Genomic DNA, 22,897 nt, shown 5'->3' with positions numbered 1-22,897 from the left:
CAACGAATATAAAACTTATATTGAGCGTCGAAAGATTTTCCCGGTTTTTTCCCGATTCGCCTCTCAATCCCTAATCGCCCCATTTTACCGGTACTTGATTTTATTATTATTTTAATATTCATTCTTATCATATTTATTATTTTTTCGGTATTATGTGAAATGCTTCTTTATGGGACTGATTGAACTTTAGAAATCTATATATCTATCTTCTATCTATATAATAATATATATAAAAATGAATTGCTGTTCGTTAGTCTCGCTAAAACTCGAGAACAGCTGGACCGATTTGGCTAATTTTAGTCTTGAATTATTTGTGGAAGTTCAGAGGAGGTTTAAAAGGTAGAAAAATATGAAATGCTCGGAATTAAATAAAATTTCCCTTTGATGTGGCCCCCGTCGGACGGATTCCTTTTGTTTGTTTCAAGTTTATTTTATACAAAAGTTTAGGTCTTTTATTTATCGATTGAGGCACTACGAAGTCTGCCGGATCAGCTAGTGTACAATATATTTGGTTGTGTATCAAAACCCCCAGTACTTAATAAAACAGATACATGGAAATTATTATACAATCATCTTTAACATCATTAGGTATAAATTAAAATTTATAATTATTAAGTAGATGTTTTTGCTATTCTTTGTGGCGAGAAAGTGTTGTCATGTTGTATAAATTGCTTTATTTATTTACTTTAGTATGTTAAGCTTAAGCATGTACCTAACATAAGATTTATAAGCCGCTAAGGAACTCTTTGTTTTTTGTTTTATCATATAATCAATTATTTCATTTCATTCGGCTTTATTTAACCCAACAGACCTGCCTTCGGCTTTTATTATAAATATATATTCTATGATTTAAATTCCCATTGCCAGCTCAGTAGACGAATCAAATGAAAAAAATTCAAACCAAAAGTCAAAACAAATAAACCACATTGTAGACATGTGAAAGAGAAAAGCTATATCCAAATTAGAATTTTCAATTTCTTTTCCATAAAAAAATAAAAATGGGAAAGTCTAGATACAATAGTAAGGCACGACAAGTTGTAAAGACAAATATTGATGATTCAAAAACTAATGAGGTACATAATTTTTATAACATGTTGAATTACATCAAGAAACTAGAAATGTATGGATAGGGTTGTACAACTGAAATGCTATTACATCTTTTAATGTGTTAAGATATGGGCCGGTGACCTCGCGTCTCACTGTCAAGTGTAATGATAATTTAAGCTAAAGTTAACAGTAGGTTATGAATAAAAGCTTTTAAATTTTTGTCATAATATTTCGGCTAAGCTCTATATTTCGACGTTTGAGTAATTCTCTCATTCCCCCTCCTGCTACTGTTCATCCTCAAACACTTGGTGATAAAGAGCCCTTAAACATCTTTTTCTGGAAAACCAATGAAAACCAACTAATTGTGAATATTGAATTATTTATATTTATAAATATAAATATTTATAAATTATAAATTACAATAAAACAAATTATAATAAAATAATTAGTTATAATTAATTTATAAATTATAAAGAAATATAGATATTTATAAATTATAAATTACAATAAAACAAATTATAATAAAATAATTAGTTATAATTAATTTATAAATTATAAAGAAATATAGATATTTATAAATATAAATACTTATAAATTATAAATTACAATAAAACAAATTATAATAAAATAATTAGTTATAATTAATGTATAAATTATAAAGAAATATAGATATTTATAAATATAAATAATAAAATTTTAAATATAACTCTTTTCAGATTAAGTTAGAATTTGCAAAATCTGAATATGGAAATGCCGATGCCAGTAATGCACTGGCTTTGCCATCTAAGAAGAGGCAAACAAGGGTGGTTAAAGAGAAAATAGAGAAGACACATTTTCTGTCAAAAGCTCAAAGGAAAAGATTGGAGAAGATTGTTGATAAAAAAAAGAAAAAAGAAAATGTGAGCACATACTATATTTAAATATGTATACTTTTTTAAACCTTATTATTGTGTTTTTCTTTTTTTATTAATTATTTGTTGAGAGCAGATGAGCTGTCAATCCATCTAAAGCAATGCAACTGAGATATCAAACTCAAGTTTCAAGCTTGCATTACTAGTGGATTTTATTAATCTCATGTCAGTGAACTCAAGTGACCATTTAATACGAGAAGGATTGTTAGCTCCATTCTCTTTATTACAGCAATAAAAAAATTCAACAATGAAGTTTGTTCTGAGATATTAGTAACCAAGTATATATTTAATACAGAGAGCTGCTCTATTAGAATCACTTTCACAAGTACAAGCAACTCCCGAGGAAGTGAAACAGTTAACAGCCATATCTGCAGTCCAAACAATAGGGTTGCGGAAACTTAATGAGTTCAGTGTCGAAGCTTTTATGACCGAAAGCTTTGATAAACCTGAGGTAACACAACACAAGAAGATCAGCAGTATTGCTGGTAAATTTTTTCAAGTTTTTTATTTTTTTTTATTGTCCTTGTAGGCCGATGAGCATACGGCCCACAGGATGGTGAGTGGCTACCATTGCCCATGGACTTTTGGAATACAGGAGAAATATGATTTTTATATGTGAATGTATAACAATTAGACATGGCTTAATACTAGGTATGTAATTGTTTTTATAAAAGACAACTGTCAGTGGTTGTTATCCACCATAACTTAAAACAAACTAATCAATCAAGAGTAATAAAAAAAAAAGCTTGAAGGAGTGTTCAACAAAAGAATATAGTTTTTTGCATATACCATATAATTATATTATATTCTCTTTTCGTGTTTAAAAAGCTTTACTATACGCCCTGCATTTTAGAAAAATCGTTTAATGATTTGAAAACAACATTTTAGGTGCTAAAAAACGTTTACGTCTTCTGAAACTGGAGAAGTCCGAAAAGAAGAAATCAAAATACGATCCCAATGTGGTTGGATTGGAACTCGAAGAAGATGAAAATTCATCTGATGATTCTGACAGTACAGACGAAGTGACAAACACAATTGAAGATGGATCCCAAAATGTCATTGATATTACAGAAAGTATGACTAAAAATAATAATGAGGCCACCAACAACATTAATGAAATCAACAAAACTATAAAATTGGATAATACGAAAACAAGTACTACGCTACAGGAACAGAAAGAAGATAATATCACTGATAAATTAAAAGTAATCAGTAAAAGTGTTAAAGATAAAGTGAAAATAAAAAAACCTTTATTAGAACACCCCACAGTGCATGTTAATGTGAAAAGAGACCCTAAAGTGCAGGTAGCAAGACTCAAACTCCCAGTACTCGGCGAGGAACAGAGAATAATGGAGTTAGTGAATGAGAATCAATTTCTTATTGTTGCGGGTGAAACAGGTATATTGTACACCTATTATTTAATCAGATGGTTATTTTTCTTGTGAAAGTAATAATAACTTTTCACTTCAACCTTATGCATAGCATAGTTCAGAAAATAAATTATGTCATTTGTCAAGTACTACCGCATAGTCTCTTTATTTTTATATAAATTGATGGAATTGAGACCATTTTTTTTAGATAAGTACAGAGAGTAAGAAGTAAACCAAAATATACTCAATTCACTTTATGTGATGCGGGCACAACCTCATTTCTATTTATTTATTTATACTGGTGCGGTGCTGTTTTATAATTTTTTTTATATCTTTTAGGTAGTGGAAAGACAACTCAGATACCACAGTTCCTCTATGAAGCGGGGTATGCAGAGAAGAAAATGGTAGCTGTAACAGAACCTAGGCGTGTCGCTACGGTAGCCATGTCTGCTAGAGTTGCTCATGAATTGGCTTTAACTAACAAAGAGGTCTCGTATCTAATGCGTTTTGAAGGTAACACTACGAAGGACACAAAAATTAAATTTATGACTGATGGTAAGTGAAAACTGTAGCGTTCTTTGTAATATACATATTGTCAAGAATTATACGGCAGGGTGCCACCATTCTACATAATATATCTGATAGTTTCAAAATTAGTAATGCAATTTGTGATGTCTATTGGTTTTGGTAATGAATAGAAATATCTTTTTTTTTTTTACAGGTGTACTATTAAAGGAGATTCAATCAGATTTCTTATTAAGCAAGTATTCGGTTGTGATAATAGACGAGGCTCACGAGAGAAGCGTATACACAGATATACTCTTGGGTTTGTTGTCTAGAATAGTCCCGTTGAGGTGTAAACGAGGCAGTCCGCTTCGTTTAATCATTATGTCGGCTACATTGAGAGTTGAAGACTTTACGGAGAACACTAGATTGTTTAAACAGCCCCCGCCTGTTATAAAGGTAAACAAATCCACAGGCGTGTTCAGCTTATTCCCAGAAAAATATATGTATTTTTTACATTTTTATGTTTTTAAGAGTCAAATGAAGAAACATTTCCTGTCACTTTAATTGTATTTAAGTTATTGTTTTATGTATGTTTATTTATATGAATTTTTCATTTTATATTAGATATATTACGCATTTATTTGTGTCATAATGGTTGTGTTTTTTTTAATACCTTTTATATTGCACACTTTTCCCCTCTTACACATCGTATTTCTCTCTGCAAATGGTTTCCTGAAGAAAACTCATGAATGAGTTAAGCTTGCCTTTGTACTTAGTATTTAGACATTCTTTTAAATCTGTTTTTATTGTATTTTCTTTTTTGTGTACAATAAGTATAAATAAAAATAAGTATAAAAAATATTTAAATATATGTACATGATTTTTCTTTTAATATGGCAGATCGAATCAAGACAGTTCCCAGTTACGGTGCATTTTAACAAAAACACATACAAGGATTATTTGAAGGAAGCATTCAGGAAAACAGTAAAAATACATACAAGGTTGCCTGAGGGTGGAATACTTATATTTGTCACGGGGCAACAGGAGGTAAAAACCCCATCATTTGTTTAATTGACACGGATTATATTATTTCTACATCTAAGTCTTTCATTTTTCTCTAAAGTAATAAGCATAGTTAAAAAAAATTTTTCATTCTCCAATCTGGAATCTGGAACAGTTGGTTTGTTTTATTTAAACCTGGTTCAGTTGTTTGTACTTTAGGGCAGGTTTGGTGACAATACCATCAATATATTATGATAGCTGACATACAAATAGTTTCAACAAATGACCTTTGTTCTCAACGGAATGTGTTACTGTTTCTATAACTATTGACCAAATTTATTTGTATTTAGACTTAGTAACTTTTTCCTCTCTAAGCACCTTTTTTTTTTTTTTTAAGCACTAAACACCTGCCCTTTTTGTAAATACTTTGACATTGGCAAAATCAATGCCTAAGGCGTTGGGAGCCAGATTCTTTATAAAAAAAAAAACTATTCATTAATTTGGCTATTCCAATAAATTTGGTTATTTACTGTTGTATTCAATAACTAATCGTTATATTGTGTTCAGGTACGTTATCTACTCCGGAAATTGAAATCCTGTTTCCCGTACCGCAAAGATGTGGATTATTCAAAGTTGATCACTAAGAACACTAAGGGAGTAGAGGTTGACACTGCTCTCGATTCAGAACCAGATGACATCAACTCTGATGATGACGAGGTATTGTATTATTGAATCATGATTAAATAAATAAATAAAACCAATTTGAGGGTTCGAGTTTACATTTGGTCAAATATTTTGCAACAGCCTGCATGTTTGCATATTGTTAAAAGGAGACGCTTTAGAAGTATTTTTATTTTATTTATTCATTATATGAGTATCCTTTTAAAGCCAGTTTGAACATTATCTGCTAATAATTTATACCATACAGGTTGAGAAAGAGATGAAAAGGGCCCGCAAAGCCAGGAGGAAAGCGAAAAAGAAAGTTAAAGCTTTACCAAAGATCAATTTGGATGATTATGATATGCCTGAAGATGATGGTCAGGCTGATTTGGTGGGCAATGATGACGACAGCGAGGGGCACTTGAGTGATTCAGGTTAGTTACTTAACCGGTCTATTATTTCTTTTGCCCAATAACCCACCATATGGTCTCAACACTTGAACTTTCTTGAACCTCTTGATTATGTCAGGTCTGGAATTTATATTATCAATTGCATAGTGACACACCGGTGATCCATTTCACGGCATAGTTAAGCTGTTATCAGAGCCCATTGACCTCATAGCGTGAATGGCGCCATACACCTTGAGACTTGGGGTCTTGAAAATGACACTCGAGGTCTATGATTATTATATTATGGTGATTACTCATTTTCCTTGTTTTTTGCTCATTATGTTATTCCGCAATCGTGATTATGAGTCAAGTATGTATTTCATTAAAAATATTTGGACTGCCTGCGGGATTCGAACACCGGCACAATCGCATCTCCCGATACGAATATACCGGTCGTTTTATCCTTTAGGCCACGACGTCTTCCAGAATTGAGTTATATAAAGAAAGCGTATTAATAATATTATCTTTGAAAAAAATAGACAAGTTTCAGAGTAAGCAAAAAATAGACGGTGACATAAATTGGCGGCCTTACCGCTGAAAGCGATCTCTTCCAGGCAACCTTGCAGGGAGAGGAATAAACAAACTAGCATGGACGGTGCTATATCTTAATAAACTTACATAAAAATAATTTCCTTATATACACATGTGAAAAATAAATATAATATAAGATAGAGTTACCTACGATTATCTACAAATAAATACTAAAAATATGCATAGATAAATGTTGCGTATTAAGTGGAATATCGCATAAATCAAATATCCTTTCACACCTCGTTATAATATATTTTTAAACGCAGACGCAGAGGAAGACTCCCTGATGCCGGAAATAAAGTCGTGTCGTCAACCTCTATGGGTCTTGCCTCTGTACTCTATGCTAAACTCGAACAAGCAAGCTCGGGTCTTCGAACCTCCCCCGGTGGGCGCCAGGCTGTGCGTGGTCAGCACGGATGTCGCGGAGACGTCTCTAACGATACCGGCCATTAAATACGTTGTCGATACTGGAAAAAAGAAAATGAAGTGAGTGATTTTATATTTTTGTTTTAATGGGTTTTTGAAACGAAGTTCCTTATGGGACGATGCGGAGGGGTACCTTAACCGGGAAAAAACGTCCGTAACGTAAGATTTTTATTAGTAACGCACACAGTGTAATACTTAACTTTGTAATAACGAACAAAAAAGAATATATTTTTTTATTATTCATTGACCACGATCTCAGAGCGTTCGTTTGTGCAATACACTAAATCTTATGCAAACAACCGTGAATGAAGTGTACCACAATAAGTTCGCGCGTTACCGAATGACCGTGGGTTGTTGCGAAACCTCCAGTTTTATTTTCTTTATACCTCTAATATAACTTAAAATTAATATTTTTATAAATAAGGAACTTAGTTCCTATCCGGTGTCCCACGACACCACACATCTTTTTTTTCTGGAGTGACGCTCCACCTCGAACTAACCTACAGACACAAGCCACTGCGTTTCTGGCCGGATCTTCTCAGTGGGTCGCGATTCCGATCCGTTGGTATATTCTGCGAAGCTCTGCTTTGTCAGAGCTAGTGTTAGCAAATTCTCTCAGGTTAAGCCCGTTAGCTCACCTACCCCTCTGGGCGTAACTGAAATACCCTCTTAGGAATAGGTAGAAAAAAAAAACAAGTAGCTTGTATGTAATACATGAAATATGAAAGTAAAAATCCGGATTTTAGGTTTTATAAATAGGCACTATGTTCGACTGCGAAAGGTCAAATCACTACATAGTATAAAACAAAGTCGCTTTTTCTGTCACTATATCTGTCCCTATGTATGCTTCAATCTTTAAAACTACGCAACGGATTTTGATGCGGTTTTTTTAATAGATAGAGAGATTGACGAGGAAGGTTTATATGTATAATAACATCCATTAAGTAGTGGAGAAATCAATAATAAATTACAGTTTCCGAAGCGAAGCGAGGGCGGGTCGCTAGTACTTGTATAATATATTGTTACGTGCTTGAGTTCGGGATAAATAAAATAATTTATCTACCGAAGTTTAAATTAAGACTGTATTGACGTTTAGAACACTTAAAACACTTCACCAACACTTTAAAATTCTCAATTCATTCCTTGGCTTGTGGAAAGTATTAAGCGGTAGGCAGCGGCTCGGTTCTGTCCCTGGCATTCAGCCGCTCCATGGGCGACGATAACCATTCACCATCAGGCGGGGCGTGTGCTCGTCTGCCTACAAGGACAATAAAAAAAAACTTTGAAACTTTGAATATTGAAATTTTTGGCTCTTGCGACTCACAAGGTCCGAAAGCGATATCTGTAGCGTCTGCATCCGTGGTGGATCGTGTGTCGCAGGGTACACGACCACGTGACGGGCGCGAGCGCGTGGCGCGTTGTGTGGACGAGCCAGGCCAGCGCCGGGCAGCGGGCGGGGCGCGCGGGGCGGGTGTGCGCCGGCCACGTGTACCGGCTGTACAGCAGCGCGGTCTACCAGCATGACTGCCCGCCGCAGCACGCGCCTGACCTCTGCCGCAGGCCCGTCGACGACCTGGTCCTCATGATGAAGTGCATGGGCATCGATAAGGTCTGATGACGTCATTATTTTAAAATCTATATATTTAATACGTGAAGCAAAAACTTTGTATCCCTTAGGAAAATTGCGAGGACGGAGTAGTATGAAATTTCTCACATTTATACATAATATAGTGAAGGAGTGCAGAATGCTAATATTTTTCTTAAAATAATGCATAAAAAATAAATTAACCCAATGGTAACCCAAAGGAAACACACTAACGTGTATTTGACTTGTTAAAGTCTGTGGTCAACTTTTGAATAGATTAATATTGTTTTTCTTTAATATTATTTGTCTATAGTGTAGCCTTAGCGAAATTGTGATCATAGAAGTAAAGTCTTTGACAATAGAACGATAATAATGTTCAAACTTATAATTTAAATTAATAATTATGGCAACAACGGAAACGCAAAAAACCGATTGCCATACTAAAAAAAAGGAGATTCCTGAAAATGGTCGCCGACTATGCAGTCGAGTCGCTTAATAAAAGTGATCTCGACTCGCTGACCCGGATATTGATTGATGTGTGTGTATGTTAAGTTTTATTAAGTAATCTTTTTTTATTTGGCAGGTTGTCAATTTTCCGTTCCCGACGGCGCCGGATCGTTTACAATTACGTTTGGCCGAAAAACGCCTTGAAACTCTCGGGATACTCGAGAGGCACGACTCGAAGAACGCAAGCAGGAATTGCCAAGAGGAGGTCGAATAATTATTAGTAATCAACGATTTACTGGTGGTAGGACCTCTTGTGAGTCCGCACGGGTAGGTACCACCGCCCTGCCTATTTCTGCCGTGAAGCAGTAATGCGTTTCGGTTTGAATGGAGGCGCAACCGTTGTAACTATACTGAGACCTTAGAAGTTATATCTCAAGGTGGGTGGCGCATTTACGTTGTAGATGTCTATGGGCTCCAGTAACCACTTAACACCAGGTGGGCTGTGTGCTAGTTCACCCATCTAAGCAACAAAAAAAAAAGTATTGACCACCGTAATCGGACATGTTTTGTTGAGCGCCATTTAACCGAATCAGGCACACGAATGCTTAACTGCCGTGGCCCGTCGGAAAGTTACTGGCTCGCTTCAAGGAAAACTATAAAATAGTTTGCGATAAAAAAAAAACTTGTGGCGACTGCAAATACCACTATCTAGGTAGAAGTATTTGAACCTATTTGGAGGAAGTCGAAAAATAACACCTATACAGGCTTTTATAAAAACTGATTGAGACATTCATATCGAGGGTTGATTAATAATTTGGTTTAAACAACATTTAGCTTAATACGCGACATTTGTCTTTGTAAGTAAAGGTCCGATTTATTTGGTATTAGCATCAAAAGTCCGATGTTTTAAATTGAATTTCAATTAAGTTTACCTCATTCAAATAGCTGAAGAAGTTTTTTTGTGATGATTTATTTTTCCAAATTTTAAACTTCAAACGGCACTCTTGTCATGTTGTAGAAAGGTCTTTTAAACTAAATAACCCTTTGCCCCTCGATATAAATACAACATAATAGACTCTTTTGAAATACATTAAAAAAAAAAAAACGAATGATGTGAAAATATTTTCTTTTCCACAGATACTAAAAGTGACGCCTTTAGGTAAGGCTGTTTCGGCGTTCCCTTTGCTTCCGCGTTACGGGAAAATGTTGGCGCTCAGTCATCAGCAGGCCTTGTTACCGTACACTATAGCTTTGGTGGCCGCTTTAACAGTACCAGAGGTAAGTTTTTTTATTTTTATTGCTTAGGTGGGTGGACGAGCTCACAGCCCACCTGGTTTTAAGTGGTTACTGGAGCCCATAGACATCTACAACGTAGACGCGCCACCCACCTTGAGATACAAGTTCTAAAGTCTCAGTATAGTTACAACGGCTGCCCCACCCTTCAAACCGAAACGCATTACTGCTTCACGGCAGAAATAGGCAGGGTGGTGGTACCTACCCGTGCGGACTCACATGTGGTCCTACCACCAGTAAAAAGTTATTTAAGTTAATCTTTTGATTACGGCCCATAGAGAGATCGCAACGTGAATTCCACCAGTTACGTTGAGATACGATATCGAATCTATACGATGATTTACCTCTTTTCAAACTGTAATGCATTATTATTACAGTAATAGGCCGAATAATGGTATCTTACTGTGCAGGCTTATGAACTTACACCATTAATGCCCATTTTATATATATTTAGATATTTTAAGTACATATAGGATGTTTATCGGTGTCGAAGACAGACAGACGGACATGTGATGGCAATTGATTAGTTCATTATAATAATTTGTAGTATAAGTCTTCAAATCCGATCGTGCACTAGGATTTCAAGTAACACTTCGCGTTACTGCTTCATGTCAGAAATACGCTTCTTCTTTTTCTCCACCGTATCCCACTAGGTGGGGTCGGCAAAGCGAATTTTTCTATTCCATTCTTCTCTATCAGCCGTCATCTCAACACTCACTCCTCTCCCTCTCTCACATCGTCATTCACACACTCCATCCATGTCTTCTTCGAACTCTTCACCTCTACCTTGCACTACCATTTCCATACATCTAGTCCCATGCATCTCCCCTCTACGCATCACACGTCCATACCACGCTAAACCATTTAATTTATCAATCACTGGGGCTATTTTTACACTTCCTCTCATATACTATTTGAATTTTTTTGGAGAATTTTGTATCAGAGTATACTGCTGCTCATTATCCTAATGAAACCCACGCGATGAGGTAGGGTCGTCATATTTTAGGTCACACAAGATTTGGAAGAAATATATACCTAAGGGACGCAAATTTACAGGTGATGTCCGGGAAAGCTGACAATTGGCCCGCGACGGGACACACGCTGCTGCTGGGAGACCCCGGAGTATTGCTCCGTGCTGTGGGCGCGGCTGAATATGCACATCGGAAGGGTGAAGAACAGCTATTCTGTGCTAAATACGGATTGAGGGAAAAGGTATGGCAACATTGACTCGAAAGTTTCAAAGTCGTTGACTTTTTGGCGGGAACGCGAGGAGTGAAGTTGTGTGATTTGTTTTATTTTGTTTATTTAGTGTTTCTTAGGTCTAAATGTTTCAGGTTTAAATGTGTAATAATGGTGGTTTATTAACTGCTTAGTATCTGTGAAAGTGTGACAAATGTGGGAAAATGAAACAAAGCCGCTGGACGTAACTTCTCGTGATCCTCCAAAAAGTTCACTGAAAAAGTCATTCAAAGTCATTTCATTTCATTTCATGCCATGTTTCATAATAATCAACTTCATTTCGTTTCATAATATCATTTTTCATATAAAAAAGTTATCATTAAAATTAAAATAAGACTTGACCTAAATGTCTTAGTTACCGGGTCATAAAATCCCTTAAAAAATAATTTCAAAGCCGTCGTAGTCTAAAGGATAAGACGTCCTGTCCATTCGTATCAGGCGAGGCTGCCGGGGGTATCAATTTTTCTAATGAAATACGTTCTTGACAAATGTTCACGATTGACTTCCACAGTGAAGGAATAGAGCGTCGTGTAAAAAAAATCAAAACCCGCAAAATTATAATTTACGTAATTACTGGTGGTAGGATCTCTTGTGGGTGTCATCACCCTGCCTATTTCTGCCGTGAAGCAGTAATGCGTTTCGGTTTGAGGAGTGGGGGGAAGGGGAGAAGGGGCCGTTGTACTGTAAAAACAGATGTAGAACTATTGTCTCTAAGTGGGTGACGGTATTTACGTTGTTGCTGTCTACGGGCTCAGTGTATCCACTTAAGACCCAACACAATCTATAACTTAAGACAGATTAAGTTGAAGCCTTCATTATTTGTCAACATCTACATATTGCTTAAGGCGATCAAAGAAATACGCAAGATACGTAAGCAGCTGGCGTCGGAGATAAATCTCAGTGTTGCCGGCGTGGACGTCTCCGTCGACCCCGAGATGAAGCCCCCAGATGAAAAGCAAGCCAGGCTGCTCAGGCAATTGGTGCTTAGTGGACTCGGAGATCAGGTCGGCAGGAAAATCGGCCTGGACGAGGTCAAAGAAGGTACTTATTTATATATATACTTCTAGTATTTTCCTTATCGCCATCGTAGACATAGACATAATTAGTCGTAGACTTAATTAGAACTGCGTTTACGGCTTAAGGTGACGTCAGGAAAAGAGTAAATCTTAATTAAAAATTAAACCTGTAATTAAATCGTAAGAGAACCTTTAATTATATTCAATTAAAATTTGACCATTGAATCTATTTACACCGTATATTTATCACGCACGCTCTTTATTAGTTACTTTTTTTATGGCTTAGATGGGTGGACAAGCTCACAGCTCACCTGGTGTTAAGTGGTTACTGGAGCCCATAGACAACTACTATACGCCACCCACCTTGTAAATGCGCCACCCACCTTGAGATATAAGTTCTAAGATCTCAGTATAGTTACAACGGCTGCCCCACCCTTCAAACCGAAACGCATTACTGCTTCACGGCAGAAATAGGCAGGGTGGTGGTACCTACCCGCGCGGACTTCAAGAGGTCCTACCACCAGACCTACTAAAGGTCGAACTAAATCATCAATTGTGATCTTACCCTAAAAATGGTAGCGTGTGTAATGCCTTATCTTTGTATATATCTTATGTTACGATATAAGTAGAGATTGCGGCAAATGTACACATTTTCCGGTATATGTGCACATTTGCCTCCTCGTTTGGGTAATGTGCATTCAACTAACATTTACAATTTCAAAGAATACTTACTTTGAATTCACAATGACCATGTCCTTTTGGTAAATGTGACCATGGCATACAAAATCCGAAATCGCAAGTGCTAGTAATGTGGTGCGCACCACTACAATATTATTATGCAAAGAAAAGTATGTTTTGTTTGTCATTTACATTTTTTAATTAAAATTATTTCCGTTATTAAAGCCTTTTGTATTATGTTTATTTAAATAAATATTTTTTTACTGCGACAACACTATTAATTTATTTGTATTCCAACTTTTCTTAAAACATGAAGGTAAGAGTGTGCAATTTTATCAAAACGTAAAGGCAAGAGTACACATTTTCCGGGAAATGTACATATAAATTATATACAGTTCCCATATACCTATATTTTTGGCAAATGTGCACATTTACGGTAAAAGCGTACTTTTCCCAAGTACATTTATCGTAATATATATAAAGATAAGGCATTACCTCTATATAGTTTGACAATAAACAAATAGTATGCATGCGTGTGTGTGTGTTAAATACATTGTAGTATGTGTAATTTTTATTTTTATTGATTTAATGTATTTTTTAAGCATAATTAAAAAAAAAAATATTCGCATTGTGCACTTCTTCTCTATATTCTCTATAAGTGTGGGATATTTCATACTTCCCCGTCCGTGAAATTTTCGTAAAAATTTTTTTGCTTCACGTATTAATATCGACGCTTGAAAGGCAAACATTACTAAGCGACAATGCGTGAACTTTACAGTAGATTAATTTAAAGTTGAAATATCTGAAAAAAAATCTATTTTAACGAATTTAGCTGTAGGATAGAAATTATTTTAATAGACCTAGAAATATTTTTTTTTGCGCATCGAATATGGTTATTGCCTATCATTTATGTATAAAGCAGTTATTGTCGCTTGGTCACGTTTGCTTTTCAAGCGTCGATGTATAGATTAACATAATCGACGTCAGGCGAAGACAAAAGGAAATTCAAGTACGCTTACCACTGCGGCGACCTGGAGGAGCCCGTGCATCTGCACTCGGCTTCGGTGCTCCGCAAAACGATACCGGAGTGGGTGGTGTACCAGCAGCTATACGAGACGGGCGCCGAGGAACGAAGGAAGATGGTGATGAGCAACGTAACGGCCATCGAACCGGAATGGCTGCCCGTCTACGTGCCGCAGCTGTGCAATCTAGGTAAGCTTCTAAGTCTATATTGATTATCTTCTTCTTTTTTTGCTCCGGCACGGCTTGTGCATTAGCCAGTGTCAAGTACCTAATAAGATTTTTATAATTCGCAGTTTTATTTATTTACAGTTTATGAATAATAAAAAACGAAGGAAACTAATCGCGACATAACATAAATAATTAACACTTTGACTGCCATATAGGTCAACGGTGCCCTCCGTAGCGAGCTGAAGCAACTGTGTCGATTTCTGTTACTGAGGCGCCTGGATTACCTAAATTTGCCTTCTTTTGTTTTTAATGTATGTTAGTCTTTTAGGTCTCTTAGAAATATATTCATTCTCAGTATCTTCGTATTCGTATTTCCCAGAGTCTACTAGATACTCCGACGCCTTAGTAATAGAAATCCACATAATTACCTTAGTGCGCCACGTAGGGCACCAGTGACCTACACAGCAGTCAAAAGGTTAAAAACGAATTACATTTACCAATGAGATGATATGTGATGAAATATAATATCAGTAAAATGGTGGTCATTTACTGAGACTTTTTCATTGGACTTTTTGGAGGATCTCTAGAAGCTACGTTCAGCAGCTTTGTTTAATTTCCCCAAATTTGTGCACTTTCACGGATTCTAAACAGTTAATAAACCACCGTTATAACACATGCGGAGGGACTTCGGTTCCCTCTGTATTTTGTACCGTATGTTCCATGGGGAGTGCTCTGAGGAATTGTTCGAGATGATACCGGCATCTCGTTTTTACCATCGTTCCGTCCGCCACCGGAGTAGAGTTCATCCATACTACCTGGAGTCATCCACAGTGCGTTTCCAGATATCTTTTTTGCCACGTACCATCCGGCTATGGAATGAGCTCTCCTCCACGGTGTTTCCCGAGCGCTATGACATGTCCTTCTTCAAACGAGGCTTGTGGAGAGTATTAAGCGGTAGGCAGCGGCTTGGTTCTGCCCTTGGCATTGCTGAAGTCCATGGGTGACGGTAACCACTCACCATCAGGTGGGCCGTATGCTCGTCTGCCTACAAGGGCAATAAAAAAAACGTAATCTGAAGAAACACTAAATAGACAAAATAAAACAATTCACACAAGTTCGCTCCTCGCGTTGCCCCCGAAAATTCCTTTTGATTATCTATTGCACCGCGTAAATTCAAACCCATAATAAGGCTTCACTAAAAGTGGGTAGTCGCAAAAAAAGTTTTTCCTTAAATACTTGCAACACTGACTGAAAAAAATGGTTTTTTTTTTGTATGTCGTTCTCCACACTGTCTGTTTTTTTTTCGTGACCAGACATATTGTAGGCATTATCTCTTTCTCATCTCATTATCATTATCCTGGCTACTACAATTCGTTATTTTTTATTGCTTGGATGGGTAGACGAGCTCACAGCCCACCTGGTGTTAAGTGGTTACTGGAGCCCATAGACATCTACAACGTAAATGCTCCAACCACTTTGTGATATAAGTTCTAAGGTCTCAGTGTAACTACAACGGCTGCCCCGCCCTTCAAACTGAAACGCATTACTGCATCACGGCAGAAAAAGGCGGGGTGGTGGTACCTACCCGTACGGACTCACAAGAGGTCCTACCACCAGTAAAATGTAAACATAAACATGTAAACAACAATGTAAACATAAACATAAATCCCGCGAATAAATATGTTTTACTATATATGATAAAGTAAATATTTCTTACTACAAAGGTGAGCCTCTGTCTGATCCGGAGCCGCGTTACGAAGACGTAACTGGTAAAGTCCTATGTCACTACAAAGGCACGTTCGGCAAGGCGGGCTGGGAGCTGCCGGTTGTTGAAATCGAAATGCCCGAAAAAATTGAACGCTACCGGTAAGTGTAATCTATTTAAATTAATACGTGAAGCAATATCTTTGTAACCCTTTTTACGAAAATTGCGCGGACAGAGGAGTATGAAATTTTCCACACTTATAGTTTATATCGAAAAGGTTTTTTTTTATTGTTGGGTGGACGAGCTCACAGCCCACCTGGTGTTAAGTGGTTACTGGAGCCCATAGACATCCACAACGTAAATGCGCCACCCACCTTGAGATATAAGTTCTAAGGTCTCAAGTATAGTTACAACGGTTGCCCCACCCTTCCAACCGAAACGCATTACTGCTTCACGGCAAAAATAGGCAGGGCGGTAGTACCCACCCGCGTGGACTCACAAGAGGTCCTACTACCAGTAAAGGAGTGTAGAATGTTAATATTTTTTTTTAATTATGCATTAAAAATGATTAAATCAACAAAAAAAACATTGCACACCATTACCATGTATCTGACACTATATGATACTGATATGTTGTCTACAAAGTACAATAAAGAAAAAAATAAACTATCCACGAATTAGCCTAAAATTTATTATTTTGCAAAAATAACTTCATAAGTTAGCAGTCAGTTTTTTTGTTTCAATATATTACTGCCTTGCTGCTAATGAATTAATTCACAAAATTAGTTACATAGCAACAAAATTATATGACTGGTTATTTAGATTCGGTGGTTCTTCTTAGGCATGGGTTTTTGGAACCCGTGCAGAGATTACTTTGATTTCATGATCTGGACACGTTTGTACAAAATATACCATTTTACAGATGGTTCGCGCGTTTCTTACTGGAGGGGTCAGTGTTTCCCAAACTTCGGAAGTACACGCCCTCTTTGTTGTCACCACCGTCGACGATGGTGAAATCGTGGGCGAAGCTGCAGCCCAGAACCGAGATATTATTAAAAGCTTTGTTAATGAAAAGAACCAGTACCAGGGAGTCGTTGAGGAAAATCTGGGAAGACCAGAAAAACTGTAAGTTTAATTAAATAAGTTTTCGTGCTATTCTTTCTGCTATTTTTTCTATTAGTGATTTTTAACAAAATACGTTTATGCGGCTTATAGTGTTTGTTTTGTACGTTGGAGTTGGTTTTCGGAGCTCATAGAACGCGAATGTCCCCTCACCTTGGGACGTGTCGTATCGCATCTCAAATAATGTACGGCCCCTATACAACGGCCCATAGTTTGTATGTTCCCGTGTATTATGGACAATGGCAATGGCTGAATGTCTAATAAAGACACTTATGAACCGAACCCTGACTCGTAGGTAATTTGGACAGGAACACTTAGCATTAGATCAGCGATGAATTATTGTACGGGCGCAACTAGTTGGCCGCGCCTTAGGTATTTGAGAGGTGGGACGGAAAGGCGGGGGCACTTGCTGTCATTACTGATATAACCCGCGCCAATACAGAAACGAATCGAAAATGGCGTCTATGTACCTGCACTGATAGATGGCAGGGTCAACAAACAAAAAGAAACATAGAAAGAAAAAGTTGTTTATTTAAAAAAAAAATATAAAAAAACAAATGAGGATTTATTTTCTTTAATTTCTCGAGATTATTTTCCTCTTCAAAGTATTTAAAAACGTTATACACGATTTCGCGGGCATCACTGTGAAGGACTTTTCCTCGTTTGTGAGAGGTCATATTATTTACCAGTCAGAACTGATATTTTTTTTGCATGCAGTACGCGCCGTATGCGACTAAAGACAGCAATAGTTTAGAGTGAGAGCGCATGATCGCCGCTGCCATTTTAGATTCGTTTATTGGTGCGGCTTATATGACATTTGTAGTGTGATGGACGAAATCATTAAAAAATTAAAAACTTACAAGATGATTCCGAATCAAGGTCAGAGAGTTCAGAATCAAGTGATTCAGAGAATATGTCCGAGTAAAATCGTATAATAAGTATAATACATTAATTAAATAATTTCATATATCATTAAAATATGTCAGAATAATTTCATATGCGTAATTTTGTTTTTGGTTTATTTTACTATTAATTACAATGTAATTAGATAGGTACAATACAAACTTTTAAAAGTTCAATTTTTATTATTTACTAGCTGACCCGGCAGACTTCGTAGTGCCTCAATCGATAAATAAAAGACCTAAGCTTTTGTATAAAATAAACTTAAAACAAACAAAAGGAATCCCTCCGACGGGGGACACATCAAAGGAAAAACAAAATTGTTATTTTTATTTAATTCCGAGCATTTTCATATTTATAGTGATGACTAAATAAAAAAAATGAATAAATGAGATAATAAATCTATATATATATAAATTAATTGCTGTTCGTTAGTCTCGCTAAAACTCGAGAACGGCTGGACCGATTTGGCTAATTTTGGTCTTGAATGATTTGTGGAAGTCCAGAGAAAGTTTAAAATGTAAATAAATATGAAAATGCTCGGAATTAAATAAAAATAACAATTTTGTTTTTTCTTTGATGTGTCCCCCGTCAGACGGATTCCTTTTGTTTGTTTTAAATTTATTTTATACAAAAGTTTAGGTATTTTATTTATCGATTGAGGCACTACGAAGTCTGCCGGGTCAGCTAGTGTGCAATAAAAATAGGTACCTATACCGAAAAAAACATTGATTTTTCTTCACAGACTTACTTGAAGAGTATCTGAAGTGGCTTCCGGAGTCAGCCCATAACGAAGCTACATTGTACTGGCCGCCATTATGAATATGTAATTGTAATATTTTATTAGCTATGTTGTAAATAAATGTACTTTGTTAAATAATTGATTTTTAATAAACTTTGAGAAGCACTGTCGAGAGGAGACTCGAGAATTTTAATACTAATTACTACTGAAGACTGAGAATTTACAATTGAAAATATACTTACACTCATAAAATTTTGAAACACTAGAAGAAAACCAATACGACTTTTCGAATTCTTTGCAGTTTTCGCGGATTAGTAGCCACGAAAACTGTGAAGTCTTCTAAATGTCGCATATAATCTTAATATATTATGTAATGCTTCTGTCCGTGTGTATATTAGATTAGTTTTAGATAGATTAGTTAACTCCTTCTAAACGACTGGACCGATTTTGATGGTTTTTTTTGTGTGTATTCCAACGAAATCGAGAATGATTTACATTTTCCATTCGGTCCTCTAAAAAAAATTCTTATTAATAATATTTTTCTAAGAGAGATTTTCGAAGAGAAAAAGATTTTATAATTTTCAGATTTAGGACAGGATAACGTCTGTCACGTCTGGTAGTATGATGATAAAAAAACGCGAAATTATATCGTAAATTTTATTTTAATGATAAGCGAAAAAAGTCAGTAGTAATATCTGAAATATGTAATTATCATAATAAAACTGAAATAATTAATTATTATTCGTACGTAATTACGGAAACGTTTGTAATTTTAAATACGTCAAAGTCAACAAACAGCGAGTCTATTATTTTCGTTTTATCAATTGACTAGCTTTTGCCCGCGACTTCGTCCGCGTTCACAAATAATGCTTTATTGTAGAACAAATTTGGTTAGCATAAAAACGTTATAGTGAGCCAACCTTAATATATAGACATACGCTGTCGCGGACTTTTTTTTCGATATTTTAAAGGGGAACAATTCTGTCATACATTACTTTTGCGAAACTTTAACCGTTTCTGCAGCGCACGCAGCAGAAGCTCTCAAAAGGGAAAAAACCGATTTTGAAACATTATTTATTGGTGCTCCGCTTTTATTGGTCTTAGCGTGATGTTATATATAGCCTATAGCCTTCCTCGATAAACGGGCTATCTAACACTGAAAGAATTTTTCAAATCGGACCAGTAGTTCCTGAGATTAGTGCGTTCAAACAAACAAACTCTTCAGCTTTATAATATTATCAATTGATAATATATTTTATCTCGCATAGATTGTGAGGATGCGGATGTCTTAACGAACGTCTGTCACGACATAATGGTTATCATAATCACGTTCGACTAAATTTTATCTAAACACGTTACTGATAATAGCAAGCGAGTTAAGGTTTCGTCTGAAAAACTGCTATCAATGGTTGATCTAATCGATTGTCAAGAGAAAATATGAAGATCTACCTTGGCCTCTTGCTAGATAGCTTATGTAGTTTCGTAGAGCGATTTGGCTATTCGTGAATCGAGGAATCCATTCAGAATGGATCAGGAATTTCGGGAAACTTTGTACAGCAGGTGGGCGGCATACATCACACGAGTCGCAGACACGATTAGAACTGCTTTCACAGTTTAATCTCACATTTATTACTGTCATTTTATTATTTAGCGATATTCAAATGTGAATCACTGCATAGTATAAAACAAAGTCGCTTTCTGTGTCCCTATATCTGTCTGTCCCTATGTATGCTTAAATCTTTAAAACTACGCAACGGATTTTGATGCGTTTTTTTTTAATAGATAGAGTGATTGAAGAGGAAGGTTTATATGTATAATAACATCCATTAAATAGTGGAGAAATCAATAATAAATTACAGTTTCCGAAGCGAAGCGTGGGCGGGTCGCTAGTATACAACAATTTAATCATCCGTGACCAAGAAAACTGTTTAAAGCATTCGAAATGCCCGAAACAATGAAATAAAATTAACAGACGCGAGATAAAACCGTAGAAGTCGTTTTAAAAACAAAAAGGTTTAAACAAAAAATTACAACAAGATTTGTCACGGTGAACTGTCATTTCGTAGATATTATGACACTATACGTGACAATTTAATGTGACAAAGTCTTAAGGCTCTTCACTCACGAAATTAACAAATCGTACTATGTAATATTTTTTCAATAATTCACTTTATGAGATTATCTACATTTCGTAGTTAAATGCTTTATTTAGTGTCACCAAATCAAACAATTACTTACCGAAAGAACTAAATTCGCGAACCTAACGTCATTTTGTTAATCACTTCTTTGTTAAAAGTTGAAGATTACAAGAACCGCACTGAAAACTGTCTCGTGATAACAACATTTCACGTTTTAGATCAGTGAATTTTTTTTTTATTGCCAACAAAGCCTCAATGGGGTTGTGTTTCGTGAACGTGTTAAAAAATTTACTTAAAAGTCGTGACGCCGCCTTAACGTTCAACATAACGTTATCATTCATACCTTAGTCCTAGTTTGACGTTCGCCTAATGCGAACAATCCGTACTCGCGCGTGGTGAACGTAAAATTTCTAATTATGTCGTAAACCGTATTGAGAAATAACTGCTCCTCGACAATGTTCTTGTAACCGGGATTTAAATATTCTCTGATATTAAACCCTATTGTACATATTCGTTTGATTTTTAAGTGATAATTTAAAAAGTGTCGGGTTATACTTGGTTTGTTTTATTATTTTATTTTGGTAAGGCGTTTTCTTTTAACGATTTTGGTGGTTTATTCTTGTAAACTGACTAAAAAGCAGTACTGATTGGTTAAGCCAAATGAATGATACGTGAATAAAATAAATTTTTTTTAAATCTTTTATTTGTTTGTCTATGATTTGGATTATTATGTGTAGCGTATAACGGGTACAAGGCAAGCACGCGCAATAGTTTTCAAACGACGATTTCTCATTCAAGCGAATAATTAGGTTATTGTAAAAAAAAACCGTATAGTAAACAAGGGCCTGACCATGAACTTTATAGAAACCTGCCAAGTTTCGGGCAAGTTCAACTTTTTGTCGAATATGACAGGTTTTTTTTTTTTTTTTTTTTTTTATTGCTTATAGGAATGGACGAGCTCACAGCCCACCTGGTGTTAAGTGGTTACTGGAGCCCATAGACATTCACAACGTAAATGCGCCACCCACCTTGAGATATAAGTTCTAAGATCTAAAGTATAGTTACAACGGCTGTCCCACCCTTCAAACCGAAACGCATTACTGCTTCACGGCAGAAATAGGCAGGGTGGTGGTACCTAACCGCGCGGACTCACAAGAGGCCCTACCACCAGTAAACCAGTAACCAGTTTTTTTTTTTTTCAATTCGTGCCAAAGTCATTTTGCCTGACATTTAGCTGACCCTGCTTCGTTGTCTCTGTCCCGTTTGCTGAATTTGTCAATAAAATTCCGTTCCGAAATTGAGTAGGTATTTTTATTGTTTTCGATTCATTTCAAAGTAACAATAAAATCATTTGTAATACTCTAATGTTATCCTAATGTTAATTGATACAATTTTAAAGAACAAATAATACACGATTTTCTGATATTACAGCCATACGTAACCAAAAAAACTTGTGGTTGACACTCTTTTCTGAAGGTGCAAATCACTTTGAAATTTGAAGTGTTGTCTTAGTCTACTTACATTGATTTATGTACGAGGGGATTTAAATTTCATGTGGAAATATGTTTCGTTACAATAAGAATAAAAAATAATTTAACCACTTTAAATTTGAACAACCATTCGCTTTTTGGCAGTCCATTTTTTTCCCTACCTAAGCTGATACCCTTGAGAGGCTATTTAAACGTAACCTTAACCTTAGGTGAGCTCACAGCGCTCAAACCGGAGCGATGCTAGCACTGATCCTAGCAAGAGCAGTGCTTCGCAGAATCTACCACCGGATCGGAAACGCGACCCACTGAGAAGATCACCCGGCGAGAAACTCAGTGGGCTGTGTCTATGGGTAAATTCGCTCGTCGAGCCCTTCGTCGCAAGCGACGAGTTCGACGAGGACGGTGACCAGGCTGTCTTACTAAACTATGTTTTAATGGAAAAGTAACG

At 36.1% G+C, this 22,897-nt stretch overlaps 2 protein-coding genes and 1 long non-coding RNA gene across 17 annotated transcripts in view; 2 read left to right on the top strand and 1 right to left on the bottom strand.

The window, feature by feature from the left end:
- The first annotated feature begins 884 nt into the window (after positions 1 to 884).
- LOC101744182 (probable ATP-dependent RNA helicase kurz) lies at positions 885 to 18,959 on the top strand. Its single transcript, XM_038016263.2, has 19 exons — positions 885 to 1,073; positions 1,764 to 1,946; positions 2,254 to 2,443; positions 2,847 to 3,356; positions 3,668 to 3,883; positions 4,050 to 4,291; positions 4,736 to 4,882; positions 5,405 to 5,554; positions 5,766 to 5,931; positions 6,744 to 6,963; positions 8,284 to 8,512; positions 9,072 to 9,200; positions 10,073 to 10,213; positions 11,285 to 11,440; positions 12,313 to 12,508; positions 14,149 to 14,373; positions 16,077 to 16,218; positions 16,980 to 17,182; positions 18,825 to 18,959. The coding sequence occupies exons 1-19, from the start codon at positions 999 to 1,001 to the stop codon at positions 18,899 to 18,901; spliced, it is 3,597 nt and encodes a 1,198-aa protein (XP_037872191.1). The 5' UTR covers positions 885 to 998; the 3' UTR covers positions 18,902 to 18,959.
- Positions 6,038 to 20,975, bottom strand: LOC134200341 (uncharacterized). The gene is made up of 3 exons (XR_009975211.1): positions 19,064 to 20,975; positions 8,228 to 14,452; positions 6,038 to 6,944 (listed from the first exon to the last, which is right to left on the bottom strand). It is a non-coding gene; the product is annotated as an uncharacterized LOC134200341 (long non-coding RNA).
- LOC101736450 (apyrase) overlaps positions 20,936 to 22,897 on the top strand; it is a 31,730-nt gene continuing 29,768 nt past the window's right edge. For 2 of the 15 annotated variants that reach the window (XM_062673036.1, XM_062673035.1), the window contains exon 1: positions 21,286 to 21,517. The gene's annotated coding sequence lies outside the window, so the exon portion shown is untranslated. Of the gene's footprint in view, positions 21,541 to 22,897 lie in introns of all 15 variants that reach the window. The other 13 variants (XM_062673034.1, XM_038016260.2, XM_062673045.1 and 10 more) reach the window with 11 other exon arrangements.

Source organism: Bombyx mori, chromosome 16 (genome assembly GCF_030269925.1).
Source record: "Bombyx mori chromosome 16, ASM3026992v2".
Classification (NCBI taxonomy): Eukaryota; Metazoa; Arthropoda; class Insecta; order Lepidoptera; family Bombycidae; genus Bombyx; species Bombyx mori.
This window is presented reverse-complemented; position numbering and strand designations above follow the sequence as displayed.

What these genes read in the sequence shown, in the direction of transcription:
- LOC101744182 (XM_038016263.2), top strand. Translation starts at nt 999, where the DNA reads ATGGGAAAGTCTAGATACAATAGTAAGGCACGACAAGTTGTAAAGACA. An exon ending in GAAGATCAGCAGTATTGCTG is followed by an intron (nt 2,444 to 2,846) that starts GTAAATTTTTTC and finishes ACAACATTTTAG; the next exon opens with GTGCTAAAAAACGTTTACGT. An exon ending in CCGCTTTAACAGTACCAGAG is followed by an intron (nt 10,214 to 11,284) that starts GTAAGTTTTTTT and finishes GCAAATTTACAG; the next exon opens with GTGATGTCCGGGAAAGCTGA.